At 34.7% G+C, this 20,225-nt stretch overlaps 1 protein-coding gene across 3 annotated transcripts in view; it reads right to left on the bottom strand.

Annotated features, from left to right (window-relative positions):
• Positions 1 to 5,317: 5,317 nt before the first annotated feature.
• trio (trio Rho guanine nucleotide exchange factor) overlaps positions 5,318 to 20,225 on the bottom strand; it is a 274,438-nt gene continuing 259,530 nt past the window's right edge. For 2 of the 3 annotated variants that reach the window (XM_067792357.1, XM_067792356.1), the window contains one exon: positions 10,348 to 16,674. In XM_067792357.1, coding sequence (XP_067648458.1) covers positions 16,453 to 16,674 — 222 coding nt within the window. In that variant the 3' untranslated portion in view covers positions 10,348 to 16,452. Of the gene's footprint in view, positions 5,467 to 10,347; positions 16,675 to 20,225 lie in introns of those variants that run through there. The other variant, XM_067792358.1, reaches the window with a different exon arrangement.

Here is a 20,225-nt window from a genome sequence, read left to right on the forward strand (position 1 = left end):
TTATACTCCTGAAAAATACAAAAAAACAACACTTTTCGGGGACAACATTGGTGAAAATTTTTCAGATAGCCGAATGCAAGGCGAATCCCAAGGCGAATCCATACAAGGTGGTGGCAAAGCGAATTAAACCAATTCGCCGTGCAGAAGAACGTCAATTCAAAAGAAAATTTTCATTGATTTCGATTAACTGACATATTGCTGTACAAGGCTTTGTATGGAAAATTATCAAGAAGAAGCAATCAGCTGCTGTTTGACAGGTAGGTGTGGCAATGGAGGAATAGAAAGATTTTTCACTTATATGAATTCACAATGATCTAGAGACAATGATCCCCTGTTACCATGACGGAACGATACAAGGTGGCAGCATGGTGACATACCTACAAACATAAATAAAAAAGGACGTGTGGCACTCGGGGACTGCCGCGGTAAAGCTATTGCATATTATCAACTTATGCAATTATAATATTTATGCAACATTTTATTTTCTTTGACATTAATTCAAGTTTTGTCTTTGATATTAATTCAAGTAAACCTTTTTAAGCGTGGTGACCGATAAGAAAACAAATTTTTTACTTTTATTGAATAAATGAGAAGTTAATATTTAACTTTAACTTCAACTTTAACTTTAACTTTATTTTTAACTTTAACTTTAACTTTCGCTTTAACTTTAACATTCACTTTAACTTTAACTTTAACCTTAACTTCAATTTTAAATTTAACTTTAACTTTAACATTGACTTCAACTTTAACTTTAAATTTAACTTTAACTTTAACCTTAACTTTAACTTCCACTTTAATTTTAACTTTAACTTTAACTTTATTTTTAACTTTAACTTTAACTTTCGCTTTAACTTTAACATTCACTTTAACTTTAACTTTAACCTTAACTTCAATTTTAAATTTAACTTTAACTTTAACATTGACTTCAACTTTAACTTTAAATTTAACTTTAACTTTAACCTTAACTTTAACTTCCACTTTAATTTTAACTTTAACTTTAACTTTATTTTTAACTTTAACTTTCGCTTTAACTTTAACATTCACTTTAACTTTAACTTTAAATTTAACTTTAACTTAAACTTTAACTTTAACCTTAACTTTGACTTTAACTTTAACTTTAACCGTAACTTTAACTTTAACTTTATGATCCGGGGTGGGCGTGAGCTTAGCACCTGCTAACAAGCCAACCTTATATAAACGCATGCAAGTCATTTTCTGTCAAAAATGTCTCATGCACATACAACTTGTATGAGAGCAACTCAAATTGAATTTGCTGCGTGAAAACCTAACTCGATTTCCAATTTTTGTTCTGCGTGACATTTAGATTTGACGTTTGCACACATGCTTTAAGCTGTAGTCATTGGTGCCGTTTGTCGTATCGCTGTAGTCGTATCCCTAACGTAATCAGCTGTTTATCGTTACGATGGTAAACCAAAAACCAATTGGTTGGCTACGATACGATTACGACCTTAGCGGCACCAATAATAGATTGTATTGATTCCCATAAGGTTGGTCGAATCAGCTGTTATAAGGTTACCGATACAGTTACCGATAAAGCACCAATGTCTGCAGCTTTACATTGTCGCAACGCATGTTTATTTGGGTTAGGGCAAAAAACGCCGGTTGTTTGCGTGCGCTAAAAAAACGCAGTGCGGTTTTATTAGGTTGGCTTGTAAGCGACCATATATGCATACGATAAGCGATAGCACAATGGCTACTTCGTGAAAATCAACGACAGTTCTTTTAGTTTGATTTCGATGGTCGTACGGTGAAGAAGTATCACACGCGCGCTTAAAACAGAGTACCAAAGAGTGCGTGTGACACAGGCTCACCGTTCAAGCATTGAAATCAAACTAAATAAATAATTGATTTTGCTTTCGTGCTCGCTACGCGTTCGTGTTTACTAACACATTCTCAATTTGGTAGCCTGCCCACCGCTGATTATGATAGAGATCCAATATTATGTATTTGGCCTGTTGCTAACACCGAACCTTTACGAATGTTTTCGAATCTTTTCGAACCTTTTCGAGCCTTTTCGGATCTTTTTTGACAAATATCCGTTACGTTTTTTTTGATTTAGTCGCCAAGCCCGCGATAAAATCTATGCAATAGCTTAAAATTCCATGTATTTTGTTTTTGTAAATTCGATGGACAAATGTCAAAATCGTACTGCGCCGAAAGTTGATGTATCAAATCAAATAAAAAAAGGGTATGATCAGCTGTCCCATGCTGCCACCTTGTATCGTTCCGCCATGCCTGTTACGAATTGGAATTGAAAGATTCGAGAAAATTTATAACTTGGCATACAGAGATGTTATAATCTCTGCCATGAAAATCTTTACAATTAAACCATATTCAAAAAACCGGGAAAGCACTTCGTTTTTTGACGTCGTCGCGTCAAGTTCGTTTCCCCACAGCTCAACCGCGTGTTATAAAAGGACGCTATTCATGCGGTTGAGAACAAAATGGCGGATAGTGAGGGAAGCGACTTGACAAAAAATTAATAAAACAGTTGAAAAACTTAAAATTTATCGTACTTGGAGTAAACCAATAAATCAAATTGAATATAACATGGCGTGGTGCCAAGTAAAAACCAACCCTAATTGAAAATACGAAGAATTATAATAATTAATACCAAATTGGCTACACATGGTTCTGGCTACCTTGGTACTACCATTGTGTATTAGTGGAGCTAAAATTACATATACAATAATCTGAAAAAAGAACAATCCGACATACAACCTGGCGTTATGGACTAGCGTCCGTGCCATTCAACCAAACCCAAAAAAAAAAAAATAAACCATATTAATAATCAACATAAATACAACAAAGCACCACACATGGTAATAGTGGGCTTAAACTAAAAGAGAAATTAGTTATTGTTATACAAAAAAACTTGGCGCTTTAAGAGGCAACTCAAAAGTCCTCTTGCCAACGATTGGAATTGGGATATTCGATTCATAAAAAAAAAAAAAAACAAAAGTGTATCCACAGTCATCTAATTTGATTCAACTACTTGATCCTTCGAATCCCAATATGGCGGGAAAACGAATGATGTTCATGGAGACTTACGAAGTTGCCACTTTCAGGGATATAAGCTTTGATAGGACTGTTTCGTACCCTAGTAATTGGTTTCTGGAACATAAGACCAAACCAGTCATTCGACTATTGTATGATAAGGACAAGTCGTTAACAGTATTAAGGGATTTGGCTTATGGATTCGTTAAGGGAGACAAATTAGGATCCTCTGTTGTATCTTTATATCTTTATAAAGTTATGGCTACTATCAAGGCATATTTACCCAACGCCTGGGAATCATATGGGCAAAAAATAGAAGTCCAAGATATAACACCATTGCATTTTGTGAAAGTCAATGAAGTACCATCAACTATCGGAGGGGATGTATCTGGAACCGCCAATTTTGCAGATTCAATAGAAACAGACAAATATCTCGTTGCTCTTATTATGTCTTTGTACCGTTTATCTAAAACCCATGACAAGCATAAACCTGTAGTTGCACACAGGATCAGTCAGTTAATATCTCCACTCGTACCATCACCTGGACTAATACATGACGTCAAGGCCTATCTCTCAAATGCCGGATACATAAACGATTGTTCCACTTTTCTTGGTTTGGCATCCGCATTGGATATGTTCCTATTTATGTATCCAAACCACGAATTTGCAAAAGCAAGAATAGGGACCATAATCCTTCGCTATCTCGGATGCTCTGGGTTAGGAGACCTGATATACTTATATAAAACTCTTCAGACCAAAACCTTAGCAAATGCTGTCGAATGGATATTTTCATATTATGCAGCTGCGGATGTATGGCAAATGCTCGGGATAAAGGCCGCAAATGAGGAGATAGAAAGAGAAGATTCATATTTTCCCTATCTAACGGGACTTGGACTGTCAGACAAAAATCCGTACGCAGCTGCGAACACAGCATCACTTCACTTCATAGTCCATGCAGTCGGCTCTCTTTATGGAGATCAGAGGTCCATTAATTCTATCATGCTCCCACCACTAGAAGTCAAAGAGCTTTGCAACAATGCAGCAATTATATTCTTGGCTAATAAGCGAATGGTAGGTCTTAAGGGTCGGCCGAGGACACAAGGAGAGAAATTCAAGAAAAGCGACGAGGTGAAAAAAGAGAGAGAAGTTAAAGGAGAGTAACCATAAACACGTATCCACGGGACAGACCAACGGATCAGACGGAGATGAGGATGAATCGGAAGACGATGAAGGTGAGGATAAACTTCCAAGCTCAAACACTTTGAACGGATGTCCTGAAACGTGGCTCAATTACTATCGAAATCGAAAATTCTTATTTTCAAACCGGGACTTAAAGACTCTGACTTGCGCTGTTAATACTATCAGGGAGATAAGGGAACACGCCATTGGCGAATGGATGTCAAAGAACTTCTTGAATATGATAAACTTCAAATGATTATTACCATTACCATGTTAATGTACAATAATTTTTAAACTACATAAATTCTCTTTAACACAAAAGTTAGTTCACATTTTTATTTTATTGCCAATTGCGCATCTGCCTTTTGACAGTATAAACGCTAGGCCAGAATCGCGGTTACATGAACTGATCTAGATTTTCGGTTACATATTACTCCGACAAAAATTTTACCGGTAACGTTCGGAAAAAGGCCGTTAATCGAAATCCATTCTAGTTTTCTTTTGGCTAGACATTCTTCTGCACGGAAATCGGGTTGACTCGACAAAGATGACTTGATAGGAAACTCTAATTTTTTGCGCTCTCATGAGGGATTTATCTCAAATTTGTGCTGACAACAATCACAGATAAATCCCTCGCGCTAGCTGAAGCGGGTACCAGAACAAAAAATGTGCTAGCTAAAAGGAAAAACGGGCCAAAAATTAAGGTAAACTTTAGTTTGACCTACAACTGTAGAATAGCGTTCAAAAATTATGGGAAAAAGGATAAAAAATACTTGTTTTAGTGTAAATATTATTAGTCCGAAGGCGGAGGGTAAATATTATTTCCCATTCAAAAGTTATCACTAAAAACAGGTTTTGTAAATATGAAATCCCGATGCAACCAGTCCATTTTGATTACAGAACCTGGAACGACAGACATGTAAGATAAGCCCTATCCACTAAATGATGTTAACCATTATATCCTAGGTCCGATTTACTCAAATTTCGAAAGAATATTTGGTTTTCACTGTGAGTTAAATGCGTTACAATATTTGACTAATTAATTTAATCAAAATGTATATTTTACTTAGAATTGTTTATATTTAACCAGAGAATTTAAACACAATGAGAAGGCGTTTTTGCTAGATTCCAACTTTTTTGCATGTGAACACGTCTTGCACTTCACCACACACAATCCAATTTCAATGTTAACCAGTTAACAGCAGAAAATTCTCTGTCAACAGTTTCAGCTGGTGTATAAATTCTCTGGATTTTCTCTTAATATGATTTCTTTGTGGGAATATAGGTATTTAGTAGGATTAATTAAATTTAAATTTTATTACTTGTAGCAATATATTTGCTTGTTTTATGATTTAATACGAATTTGAACTTAATTAATATAATAATAGCAATATATTTGCTTGTTTTATGGTGATGCAAATTGCAGAAATTTTGCTTATTTCTTTACAAACAAAAACCTATTCATATACCCAAAATATGCCCTTTCATGAAATGTATGTAAATTAATCATACATTTATGAATTATCCCATCCCTTTTTGTTAATAAATTAAAATGTTAGGAAAATGTATGCAAATTAAAATATGCATGCAAATAGTGTTTTGCCGACGGCATTTGCACACTTGGAATTTCTGTGCACACGAAATCCATTGCATATTTATAAAACGTTAATTTGCATAAAATGTATGCATATTAACCATGAAGTATGAATTATTAATAAATTGAAAAATTGAAATAAATAAAATATTTGATAACAGTTGAATAAATAAAAAAATATTTAGTTATTATTTGGACTATGAGTGGGAGGGGAGGTACCTATAAAGAAATTTCCTAAAGCATTTTATATGTATGTGTTATTCAGTACAATGATGTAAGTACCTATGTACTTGAATATTTTCAAAGGCAGGTTTGATAAGCCAAGTCAAACTTAAATACATTTGACCTGCCTCAAATTAACCCTTAAATATGTAAATAAGACCAACAATACACAAAAGACATGTGCCTGTTGATCAGATGTTGAGCATTGTATCATTGAATATATATGTATGAAAATACAAACCAAAGCAAAAAAGTACAAATGTACATGCATATATACATATTCAATAATACTCCAATTAAAAGCTTGGTCGCTTTGATGCTGTGGCAGTGTCTTAAGTTATTAATAAAACAACTTGTCGCTTTCCGCGTTATGAAGCGACCAAATCAATTATGGCAATCCGCGTATACGGCCATGTATATGTAAATATCAATGCTCGTAGCAATTAGCCGACGAAATACAATAGGCACGAGCCAAATTATGTGTCGTCGGTGGTTAAAAGTGTTGCCGTTTATACCTTTAACAACTCACAGCTAAAAGGGGAATTTATTATAAAATTAAAATAAACGAATTTATTGCTCTTTTGCGAAATAATGTTATATTTCTTCGCAAAATTACTTTAATTTATTTCGCCGCTCCCATATATTAATTTTTATCTATGAAAATAATGTAAAATTCTTACTTTGTACTGACATGTGATAAACAATCAGCATATACAGTATGACGTCACAGTGCGAATTCGGGCCAGAAACGGGTAAAACACCAGTCTTATGTTACAACTGCAACACAGTTGCTGCAAATTTGGCTGCGTGACTGCGCGAACAATTTTTCGGCAGAATATGATAGGGGGTTTCAAATAGCAAATAAAAATGTCCATAAGCTGTGACAACTCGGCAATTCAGGATATGAGAAAATTATTTGTAATAATTTATATGAACAATGGATGGAAATTTTTAGATTATATTGCTAATATGTTAGTGGACATTTACTAGGCAATATCTGTGCATGTTTATTTGCATTTTTTACTACCATATTAGTACTTTCATACAGGCTTATAAATAGTTTGGTATTATTTCAAAGGAAAAGTGCGGGGTTATGAATGTAGTTATGCTCGTCATAATGAATACCCCCAATATGCATCGAAGTTGGAATTTATAAAATCGCAAAAATTTGTCTTTTGACGATTTTATCAAATGCCATGTTGCCGAATTGCAAAATTCTATCATCAATTTGGATAACTTATGAAGAAGCATTTATGAATGAAAAATCAAGAGGAAGCTAGTTTTCAGGATTTTGTGATTTACATACAAAACATGAGCATACATATGTAAATATGTATGTGTGCTTGTGCGTATGGTTGGATGGTTGAAGTGAGTTTTGTTTTCTTTGTCAACATGCGAATATAAAAATATTTCTTAGCTTATACATATATGAACATAGATTTGTACATATGCTTGTGCGTAAGAATAATTTTTGTTGGAAGTGGTTGATTGAAACAGTTTGTCTTTTATTTGAGCATGTGAATGTACAAACATTTGTTAGCTTATGCATGGATATATTGGTATCAATGAAGTGGGTGGGAAATGGGGGTGTAGGCTGATCTTTAGTTTAGGAATATATGTGTGTACATATATACCAATCTAGGTTTGTTTATACCCACTCACCATTTAGGTGATTAAATTTTCAATTTCCCTACATATCAATATAATTTGATTACTCTTTCTGACAAAATAATGAGTTACCATACAATTGAACAAAAGATATAATCAAATATGAATACTTTAGATGATCAAACACTGAATATATTTTTTCAACCACATTTTGGAATCATATTTGAATCAAATGTGTTTTCTTTAGGAGATCATAAATTTATAATAATTTTTAATTCAGCTTTCTGAATCTTTTTTGACTATAATTGTTGAATGAATAATGTATTTTATACTTGTCAAAATATTTCTTTACATCGGAGCTGCTCAACCCCTATACACTTGTAGCACTTTTGTTTTTGTTTTGCCCTGAATCATAGGCACAGATTCAAATTCACACTTTGAATATAAAAAAAAAAAACAAGTAAGGACAGGACTGTCTTCGGCCGTGCCGAAGACTTCAACCTTTCATGAATGGGGCTGAACAATAATATTATCCCGTTCGTAATCTCCAAATAATCGGATTTATAAGATAAGAAATATATAGTGAACAGATGTACATACCTAAACGATTTTTAAAAAATAAAATAACATTTTTTTTTAAGATAAATATAAAATAAACAAGTAAGGAAGGTTAAGTTCGGGAGTAACCGAACATTACATACTCAGTTGAGAGCTATGGTGACAACATATCGGAAAATAATCATGTAGGAAAATGAACCGAGGGTAACCCTGGAATGTGCTTGTATGACATGTGTATCAAATGGAAGGTATTAAAGAGTATTTTAAAAGGGAGTGATCCTTAGTTCCATAGGTGAACGCCTTTTCGAGATATCGCCATAAAGGTGGATCAGGGTTGACTCTAGAATTTGTTTGTACGATATGGGTATCAAATGAAAGGTGTTAATGAGTATTTTAAAAGAGAGTGATCCTTAGTTCCATAGGTGGACGCCGTTTCGAGATATCGCCATAAAGGTGGGCCAGGGGTGACCCTAGAATTTGTTTTTACGATATGGGTATCAAATTAAAGGGGTTAATGAGTATTTTAAAAGGGAGTGGGCCTTAGTTATGTAGGTGGACGCCTTTTCGAGATATCAGGAACCTACATACGAAATTTCATCAAGAGACCTCAAAATTTACTCAAGTTATCATGTTAACGGATGGACGGACGGACATGGCTCAATCAACTCAGCTCTTCATCCTGATTATTTCGGTATACTTAATGGTGGGTCTATCTATTTTCCTTTGAGGACTTACAATTTTGGGTTTCGTGACGAAATTAATATACCATTTCATTTTCATGAAAGGTATAAAAACTTTAGCACTCCCATATGCCCTCACATATAATTTCAAATCGTGAAAATGCCTGAATTTCTTATGAAAGTGCCAAGAAAAAGCACTCCCGTATGAAGCTCAGGAGCTTGTGTATGATAAAAAATTACACTAATAATTTGACAACTATGTTGTATATTGTAAAAAGTAAAATCAGCAGGGACAATTTCCACCGCCTAGGGCCGCGCCATGTAGTTGAAGGTGGGGAATTTGTGGTAATATTATTCGAGCAGATATGTTGTTCCCTTTTTCTGATGGCCTGGTAAAATCGGCTGTTTTGGGAAAAATGGACACCTTTCCTCCCTCATTCATTCATGTAAGGTAAAGAATGGATGGGACCAATATATAAATAATAAAACAACGAGCGGCATTGAACCACAAGTTGAAAAAAGAAGAAATAAATTGATCCAAGTGCTTTACACCTGCACCAAACACCCTATTAAATAATTGGCTCCTAAGACCTTACTTAATGGGGCAAGTCAATTTACAATGAATCATCATAATTTATTTACAAAAAATCAGAGAATTCAAATTTCCAATATATTTGCTCTGATCAGAGATTTTTTGGTATCAGACGAACAGAGAAAATCGTTAAGAGAATTTTCTGTTACGTCTTGCACCCTGTTAAGTTAACATGAATTTGGGGAATAGTGGTGAAGTGCAAGACTTGACACATGCAAATGGATCGTAAGCAGTGGATGCCAAAAAAACGCCTTCTCATTGTGTTTAAATTCTCTGATTTAACTATAACTAGTCGTATTATTGTAAAGTAAGTTACTTGACATTTTTGTCCACGGCGAATTCGTTGAATTGCTTTGCCACCACCTGGTATGGATTCGCCTTGAGTTTGACAGTGCTCTCTCGAAACAAAGAGTTGCAAATCCATTCATCTATGGAATTCGATTTGTCATTACCATGTATACGGCGAATCCATACAAAGTGATGGCCAAGGCGAATTCAGTAGAGGTGGTGTTATCATAACAGCTGATTGCTTCTTGATAATTTTCCATACAAAGCCTTGTAAAACAATATGTCAGTTAATCGAAATCAAAAATTTTCTTTTGACGACATTCTTCTGCACGGCGAATTGGTTGAATTCGCTTTGCCACCACTTCGTATGGATTCGCCTTGTATTGTTGTACAAGGCTTTGTATGGAAAATTATCAAGAAGAAGCAATCAGCTGTTGGGTTAACAACACCTGGTACTGAATTCGCCTTGACTGTGTTTCAAATTTGGCCACTGTAAAAAAGTGCTTATCACAAAATTACAAAAACGTTTATGGAAATTTTTGAGGCGGGGAAAAACGTAAAAGAAATTTAAACTATAAAATAATAATAAAATAAAACATTAAAGCATATTCCAATTTATTTAACTGTATTTTTTTACTTTAGTAAGTAAATTTATTTCGTAAATTTTATAAAAGAAATGAGTTAAAATTAAACTAAATTAACATAAACCTACACACACAAAGTCTTAACAGCATAAATCACTCGTTATGATCACTTAAATTAAATACATAAATACATTCATATATAGCTCACAATCATAATAACATTTGCCTTTCGAAACCTACACAAACGTTGCAAATTTATTTCTATTCCTTTGATACGAGTTTTTTCACTCTAAGTTAATTATAATAACTAATAGTCGATTAATTAAATTCAATTAAATATAATATCGTTTGCAATTTTAATTCTTTTATATATATACTACTTAGGCAATTATTTAAAATATTATTTTATTTCTCTATATTTAAAAAAAGCTTAATTATTTTTTCGGACCAATTGCGGCCTTAGAACAACAATGCACAAACGTTTATCAAAAATTGTAGTAAATATATTGTTAAAACTTTATCGTGGGCTTGCACATAACAAGAAATTTATGTGTACAACGCACAGTGGGAAAGTTTTGAAAAATTGTTCCTCAAAATATTTAACTCAACATTGAATAAAGCTTAGTGCATATAGATGCTACCAAAGTAATCAGAGCTCTATTTACTTGCACTCGACTCTATGTGAACCCACCAGTCACCTATACGGCCTTAGTGTGGAGGCCGAAGACCACACAAAGAACACCAGCAGCAAAACTAAGCAAACTGCATCGACTAGTTTGTATTCCCCCAGCGGGTTAGGGGGTCAGAACAAACCCGCGGTAGGTATGCCTGTCGTAAGAGGCGACTAAAATACCAGATTCAAGGGGCTGTGTAGCGTAACCCTTCAGGTTGCCAGCGCAATATACAGCTTCTCCAAACCCAATTATCAACCCAACCTATCCGCGGCGAATCCTGTTTCACTAACAGACGAGGCTCTGGCGACCCCAAGCCCCTCGTGGAACTTGGGGTGGGGAGGTAGGGATGGCCTGAAGGTTTAATGGTGCCATATAATTGTTCCCGAGATGGTCGGGCTAGCACCTTAATGGTGCTGTGTTACCGGAGCGTACCGGATCTGTATCCGGCAAAGAACCATCACATCGATAACACTCCCCAAAGCCTTCGGGGAGCAACCTGATCGCTACAACAACAACAACAACAACAACAACTAGTTTGTATTGGTATCACGGATGCGATGAGAACGTCTGATGCAGTTAATGCTTAGTAATAATAGATAAAAGGCAACACTTGCTGCACTAAGGCTTGAAAATATTTCTCAGCTAAAGATCGGAAACATGTGAGGATATCTGAAGGTTATAAGAGTTCATAGGGAATACCATATTGCAACTACGTGATGCAATGGCCCCTACGCTTAGAATCTCACATAACTTTGGGTTGTCCAATGTGGACAGAAAAACAAGGTTTGGATACGTTGGGTTTCCAGGTATCAGGGACATGAAGGTAATGAAATGACAGAGCACCAGATCAAGCAGGGTGCTCTAGCAGCGTGGACTCACAAAGACACACCAGGGAAACCACATAGGATTTAATGCCCAGGGCAAAGATAGGCCAAAGTGGTTTTACTCCCAGACACGAGTGTCATCCAAACTCATTAATATAAGTAGAAACCTGCGAAATCTTATTGGGTCCTATACACTAGTCTATGACATCTAGTTAAGTCTATCCGATACACAAATATGTTACTTTTGTGAGCCGATTTATATTCTCTGCGAATGCAACGCTCTGGCAAGACAGAGCCTCTCCCATCTAGGTGGCGTGACTCTTAATGCCTAGTAATATGGAGTAAAAAGCCTGAGGTTGTACTTAAATAGACTAAAAGCCACCACTTACGATAATACGTTGAAAGGTCAAGCACAATAGATCTAAATAAAGGTAGCAGTGAATCGGGGCCTCGTAATAATAATAATAAGCACTATACGATAAATTTAATTGAATTGTAGCAATATTTCTGTAATTATTTGGCGGTACTCTCTGATTTTATAAAATTTTTCTACATCCCAGCCAGCATTTTTTGAAAATTTTGATCAAAAAATATTCAAATATCATACCCCAAGATGATTAAAAACGTTCAAATTTAAAAGCATTTTCTGTTCGAAAATTAACGTATCGTCGGGAGAAAAATGTACCATAAATGTGATTATTCTTGGATAATCATTTATGATTCATATTTCGAAACGCTTTTTGGTCATATTTGATATCATTATAAAATTGAGCTTTAATTGTTTTAGAGTAATATTTGAATGCTTTTCACAGTCAATTTCTAATAATATTCGTGAACATATTTCAATCGTTTTGATTGAGATTTTTGAATAATTTTTGAATGCGATTATGATGCATATATTCTTCATATCTCATTCAAATAGCTCACAACCTATGTATTGTCCAATCATTATGTATTTTCTGGGAAGCTGAAGGGGAGAAATGTGATTACAAAATGTGATTGAAAAACTATATTCAGTTTTTGATCATCAAAAGTAAGCATATTTGATTATTCTTTTTGTTGGTTTTTATGAAATATTAAAATTTAGTCATTAAAGGACTTCAAAAATGTTTCCAAAAAGTGATCGAAAAATGCTTTTTAGTTTTTGATCATCAAAAGTATTTATATTTGATTATTTCTTTTGTTCAATTGTATGATAACTCATTATTTAGTCAGAAGGAGTAATCAAATTGTATTGAAATGTAGCGAAATTCAAAACTTAATCACCTAAATGCTGAGTGGGATATGTATGTAGATCTCTAGCTCACCGTGGAGTTACCTTAAAGCTCAACAAACTTTTGTGCTTTAAGAAACCGTTCTATTTACTGTTGTGTTGCGATCTCTAGTCGAAATATCTGAGATAAATTTCTATAAAACTCACCGCTGTGCGACGCTTTGTTTTAAACTTTTAAAATAAATACATACGTACATATGTGTCTACATACAGCCCGACTACCGGCTAATACTTATTGCGAAATTAAATATGCAAACATACATGCCCACTAGACTGGGTCGAAAAAAAAGTTGCTAATGTCCGCCCCTAAGTTTAGAGATTATGTTGAGAGGGTTTCGGGAAAAAAATATTTTTTTTTGATCCTTCGAAATACAGCCGAAAAGTTTTTTTTGTTGTAACTTGGTTTTTGACGTCCGATTTTTAAAATTGATATGTCATTATTTTGGCCTTAGTATAACAGCTGTTATACGAGGTGAAAGGTCAGACCCTGACTTTTTACTTTTCACCTCGTATAACAGATGTTATGCTAAATTTCTCAAAAAACAGAGTTCAGCCCTTCAAATAAGGGAAAAGAGCGGACCACGAACACGTTTTTACTTTTTCAATTTGCTGAACGCTTTACCAACAAAAAAATAAATAAATTTCGAAATGTAGAATTTCGAACTTCGAAAGCCGATATTTATTTTCTGGATGCTAACTTCGAAAAAGGGAAATACTACTTTGTTTACTTAGGCCTCAATCTCTACAAAAAAGTGGGTTTTGTCCAATACCCATAAAAAAAGTTGATTTTGTCGCATAGTGTTATTATTCAGAACAATTCTAAATATTCTCGCGGAATTTTGTTCTCGCGGATTTTTTTATTCCCGCGGAAAAATTCCTCCAATTCTGTTCTCCTAGGGAGAACAATAATTGGGGAATAGGAATTTCGAATTTTCGAAGTCGGCTGTTTTGTCAATTGAAATTTCGTTGCACATTTCTTATTTTGTTTAAAAAGTTTAATTATTGTTGCAAATTGGTTGGAAATTAAGAAATAAAATATAAACAATGCACAGTATTTATTGCATTTCATGTGGTATTCACTGAAATAAGTAATGAATTGGTGCCACAGCAACATCAACAGAGGAGAATAAGAAGAAGACGGCGGGATAACACAAATCCGCCGGAGTTGCCTGCTTTCATTCTGCAAAGCAATTTTCTGGCGGCCTCGTCGAGTTGAGTTCGCCTTTCGCTATATGCCAAAATCTACTTAAGCCTTCTTAAAAAATCCTTGCGCAATTTCTGGATGGCTGCATCAAATATACAAAGAGCTCTTCCGTTGCTTATGATATACTTTTCGACTTAAAATAAAGAATAGTGTGGTTGTTGTTGTTGTTGTATTAACAGTGAGAAAGAAAAAATACATATTTTAGCACAAATTTGTACAAATAAGTGTTCTTTCTTAAAAGAACGAATTTCCTTTAACTATTTTGATGCATGCCCTTTAACTAGTGAAAAAACTCCTATGAAATGGCAAAGAAATCTCCCTCTCCCTCACATTCATAATACCTACTTTTCTCCCATAACCGGTTTCCTCTTTTTCGAACATTGTTCAGAATAGGACGAAAGGGAGAAGTGAAAAAACTCACAAGAAATTTTTATTTAGAATACGAGGAATGGGAGAAGGGAAAAAACTCGCACGGAATTTTCGTTTAGAATTGGGCTGATTATAAATACTGTAACGAAATTTACTGCAATTCCGCTTATTTGCAACCTTCTGCTAACGTTCGAATCACTAAACTGTTGAATAAATATATCCAATATTCGATAATGCAAAATGGTCTTTATTAGACTACTTTCAAAATAACACTTCTATTGCTCGACAGATGGCGTGCATAAATCAAACTGACTTGTCGTGCCTCAACTGTTGCCGCTTTTATACTGTCCGGTTTCCTCGCCGACATATTTCTAGGCGCTTCTATTTCCAGAATTTACTACTTATCAGCTATAACTACAGATGCATGATTTTATAGCTTCTCTCATACCCCATGCGCGTGTATATGTGATACTTGCACAATTATTGCATACTTTCGGGAGTATCTCAGATATATGCATGTGGTTGTGCGTTGCTTCTCCGCTGCGTGTACGTACATATGTGTAGACATAATGATTGATTCGTTTATGTAGATACAAGGGACTGTCTGCTTTATTGTTGTTGTGGCTTCATTTACTTAGCATCAGACTAGTGATGTGAGTAGCACTTAAAATAAAAAAAAAAATAAAAAAGTAGCCCTTAGTGTCACTAATATTCATCACAATATGAAACAACAGGTTTGACTCACTTATTTACTTTGGCTTCCCCTATTTATGATATTTGGCATATCTTTATTAACTTTTTAATGCAAACCCTAATAATAATTTTTCCTCCAAAAATATCATGAGTTTCAGGTCTAAATATAATAAGAATCAGGTAAAATAACAGTTGCAATAAATATTGAAAGTGCTATAACTTCTTTGTTTATTATTTTAGTAATATGGTTTCAAAGCAACATTTTCTTGAATTTTTAAGTACTTTCGTTTGGTAAGGAAAAAGGGATACATTAGGGGGGAAAAAATTTTGTTAGCTGACCTAATCATGTGAAACCGACTTCATAGCTTAAAAGGACATTAAACGGAAATGTGAAACTTCTCAAGGCCAAAATAATGACATATCAAATTTAAAAATTGGACGTCAAATAACCAAGTTACAACGAAAAAACCTTCTCGGTTGTATTTCGAAGGATCAAAAAAAATTTTTTTTCCGAAACCCTCTCAACATAATCTTTAAATTTAGGGGCGGACATTAGCAATGCGCGCCCATCTATATATATTGCATTTATATAAAGAAAAAAGCGAAATCCATGCGATTGCACTTCAAAATCAATAAATTGTTAGAATAAAATAAAAAAAAAAAAAAACTGAAATTAGTGATAGTTTAGTCTTTTACCCATCTAATACAAAATTGGTTTTATTGTTCTTGTTGTTAGAATAAAGTGAAAGCGTGTCTTCTTCAATTAGAGCATGGCGCCTGACTGCCTTCATTCGATTCTTTCATAAATTTTTGTGTATCTTTTGCTTTGCATTTATCTTGATATTGATTTCAAAACGAAATTATTTCTTTTATATTTGACGCTGATTAATTAAATGATTAATTGTAATTCTTTGAATACAATCATCAAATTTTTTACATGTTTAAATAGATAATTTAATTATTTTAAAAATAGTTTTTTTGTAATTTGATTTTCTTTTTAAATTTTTTGTGTGAAGTGCTTTGTTGCAACTCGAGTTGTACATGATTGCTGTTTTGTTTTGGTTTTTGTCTTAATTTTAATTTTGTTACATCTTAATTTTGTTGTTGTTGCTGTTGTTGATATTCTATTGGACTCGTTATTGCCAACAGAAAATCACGTTGTGATTGTAGTATATTTCGTATAATGCGCAGCCACTCCATGGTCAATTCCACGGTGGCTGCATAGCAGATGATATTTAATCCAGGTTTATTTGGATCGGTTGATTTGAGCAGAAAACGATTGTTTGTAAGTTCTTCTAATTGCATTTTGTTCACCTGGAAAAAAAGATGGGAATTTGTTTTTTAAAAATTATTTATTTACAAAGTATTTTATAAATCATTATTATTATTATTAGGCCTCGATGCACTGCGAACTTTAGTTAGATCTATTGTACTCGACCTTTCAGCTACGCATCCTCCAGCTCACAAAAGCGGCAAATTTGTATATCGGATAGATTTAACTTAGTGAAAGGTGGTAGGTCCTCTCTGCTTAGAGAATGACAGATTTGGCTTATCTTTGCGCTGGGCATTCCATCCCGTATTGTCTGAGCTGCTTTGCTTCTTTATGTGGTTTCCCTATTGTGTGTCTTCTGAGTTCACATAAGGGTTCTGTATCTGCGATAGCAAGCAAGCCAAAGCCCTGGGCATTAAATCCAGCATAGTCTGAACTGCTTTGTTTCACAGTTACTTTTGTTTTCCCTAGTGTGTACTTTTGTGAGTTCACATAAGGGCTCCTTAACATAGAGTCTGCTAAAACACCCTGCTCGGCTAGGCAGTCTGTATGCCTCTGATGTCAGGATAATATAGGACTCCAATGCATTCATCCACAAGCTAAGAAGTAAAAGAAGTAAGGCTGCCTGGCTGTTTGACATAATGAGGATAATTCTTCTATTGCATGGATTTCTGCCTGAAAAAGTGGGGTAGCATCCCATTGTTATTGATTTCCTGAAGCTCGACCTGTAGATGCCAGCTCCAGTTTTTCCGTCGTAAAATTTGGATCCATCCGTGAATCAGACGTCCAAATCAGGGTCAGTATATGGATTCCCGTTTGCCAAAGAGATGTATCCACAATGGACACCTAATAATTCAATGAGTGTACTCGATGAGTGGTATACTGTGGGCTAGTTCAAAAAAAAGTTGAAAAAGATAACACTTAGTTCGGACTTATGTTCGGACTTACGTTGAGAAGATGTACTTTTTGATTCATCAAAATAGAGCCGAACTGTTTTTGTTAAAAAAAAAAAATACAAAAATAAATGAAAGGCGCGATAACCTCCGAGGAGATTTTAGGCCGAGCTTCTCTTCCAATTTGCGTCGTGCTCCTCTTGATTTTCCCTACAAACTGGCCGGACGGGACCTACATGTTTTATACCGACTCCGAACGGCATCTGCAAGGCAGATGAGTTTTCACTGAGAGCTTTTCATGGCAGAAATACACTCGGAGTGCTTGCCAAACACTGCCGAGGGGCGACCCCGTTTAGAAAAATTTTCTTCTAATTGAAAAAACTTGTTTCTAAAATTTTGATATTGCAACATCGTTAATGAAACAACAACACTATTAAACGTCACCAATGTTTACAATAAAATTGCTTTCCGCAACTGTTGTCGATCTGTGCGCGGAGGAAGAAAGCTGTATTTGTATTTGGCACGATTAATAGCTGTCTGTTTTTTACATCTATAGACGTTTACACTTAAACTTTATATGGACTGCTAAGCATCAAACTTTATCTATTCTTCTGAAATTGCCGCGCATAAAATTAGTACTACTAAATTTCAATACGCATTATACTCAGATTTAATTGAAATATGTGTCTATGTTTCCCCTCTACACTAATTCTATGTGCCACCTCTTCAAATGGTACGTGTCCACAATTCATCGCAACTGATTCAGCTATATGTTATACAAGTTAACATAGCAGCTAGAATCGCATTTAAATATGCTGCTCCTCCCGACATGTATGCTGGGTTAGTCACCAAACCGCCGTATATTTGTATCCGCATGTGAACATAGGTACAAACATTATCATTATCAATATCAATGTTATCAATATAAGCAAATGTGCTTGACAACAACAACAGCGAGTTAGCGCTTTCAAACTTTACTTGTTGCTGTCTGAGTGAAATATCGGGACTTTACTTCCAGGAATGCAAAGCAACAATACCATAAAAGCAAAGCAAGAAAATTATAATTACAAACAATGTGGCTTAGCACTTCAAAACCTTATTTGTTGCTGGCTGCGTAGAATATTTGAGCTTCGCCCAGGAATGCACGCTTACGGTAACTAAGCCAAGTTCTTTTTAATCACCTCTTCGCGGCAACGATGACATACCTACATTTGAAACGGTTCGATAGGCTTAGAGCTAGAAGCAATTAGTTTTAAGAATCAATTTGTAAAGTTGACCGGAGGAAGGCGAGTCGTATCGCTATCAAATAAATATATTGTAAAACACAATTGTCACAATCATTAACTGGCGCCCAACGTGGGGCTTAAAAGGACAAAGGACCCAATAATTCCAAAGGACCTGGTTGAAGTGAATCAACATATAATAGGACTAAGGAATCCAAAATTTCCAAGGAGCTGATTCAACTAAATCTACATTTACAAAAAATCTGTAAGTGATTTTTCAAAACATTTTCAAGTGGTTTAAAACAAAAAATTGGGAATGGGAATTAAGATTAAAGTGAGTGCATTTCTGTAATTAGAATATATCCAACAATAAAGTGCTTCTAAGTGAATATCTCTGATTAAGATAAAATCTATAAAAGGATAAATTAGAAAGTAAATTCTTAACTATAAAATAAATTTCTTAATTAGTTCACAAAATTATTACAATAAAACGCGTAATGATCTACACATTCAGTTATTTTTAATGAAGTAAGTTTTCAAACATTTTCTGGCACTTAATATTAAACTAAAGTTGATTGTGAAGATTCGCCTTTGTGGTATGTAGTAGCAACAAATATATTCAAAATATATTTGATTGAATATATGTAAGAATCTGCGAGTTATTAGTATTTGCATAAATTATATTTTACGCGTGTTTAGAACGCTGGTATATTGATATATAATTAATCTTTTCACGGGGATTTCTCGAAAGCCCTTCTCATATTGAATAAGTCAGATTTCGTGCTGCAAGAATACCTTTCTCCTCACACAATGTATTTAAATAAAGAACAAGTAATGGAAATCATTAGTGAAAGCAATGAGCGTACTAGACTTGAGTTGGTTGAACAGTTAGATAGTTTAGCTCAAGCAATTAGTCGTCTCCAACCCCCCACTGTTGAGCCATATCATCCAGTCTCAATAAATCCTTCGGTTGCAGAAAATAATGCAAGTTTAGACTTGATCTCTATCCGAATTCAAGGGTGATTCGACCTCTTACCCAGCGTGGCGAAGTGCAGCAGTTTTCGCAATGAATTATAATACAGAGAGATCAGAGAAATACTATGTAGCCATGGGTATATTAAGAAACAAAATTGTTAATTCCGCCAACTCTGTCCTTGCCTCATTCAATACAGTTTTAAATTTTAAAGCCATTATGGCCAGATTGGACCAGGAATATTCAGATAAGAGGCCTTTGTATGTCTTGGAAAACGAGCTTAGCATTCTCAGACAGGGTAATTCATCTATTGTTGACTTTTACAGCAAGGTGGAAAAATAACTATCACTTATAATAAATAAACATATTATGACCCATACTGGTAGGAATTAATGAACGAGCCAGGGAAAATGCTCTACGTATTTTTATATCAGGACTTCATCGCCCAATGTGCGATATTCTCTTCTCTGCTAGACACAAAGACCTCCCTAATGCCGTTGCCATTG

This window comes from Eurosta solidaginis, chromosome 5 (genome assembly GCF_040869045.1).
Source record: "Eurosta solidaginis isolate ZX-2024a chromosome 5, ASM4086904v1, whole genome shotgun sequence".
Taxonomy (NCBI): Eukaryota; Metazoa; Arthropoda; class Insecta; order Diptera; family Tephritidae; genus Eurosta; species Eurosta solidaginis.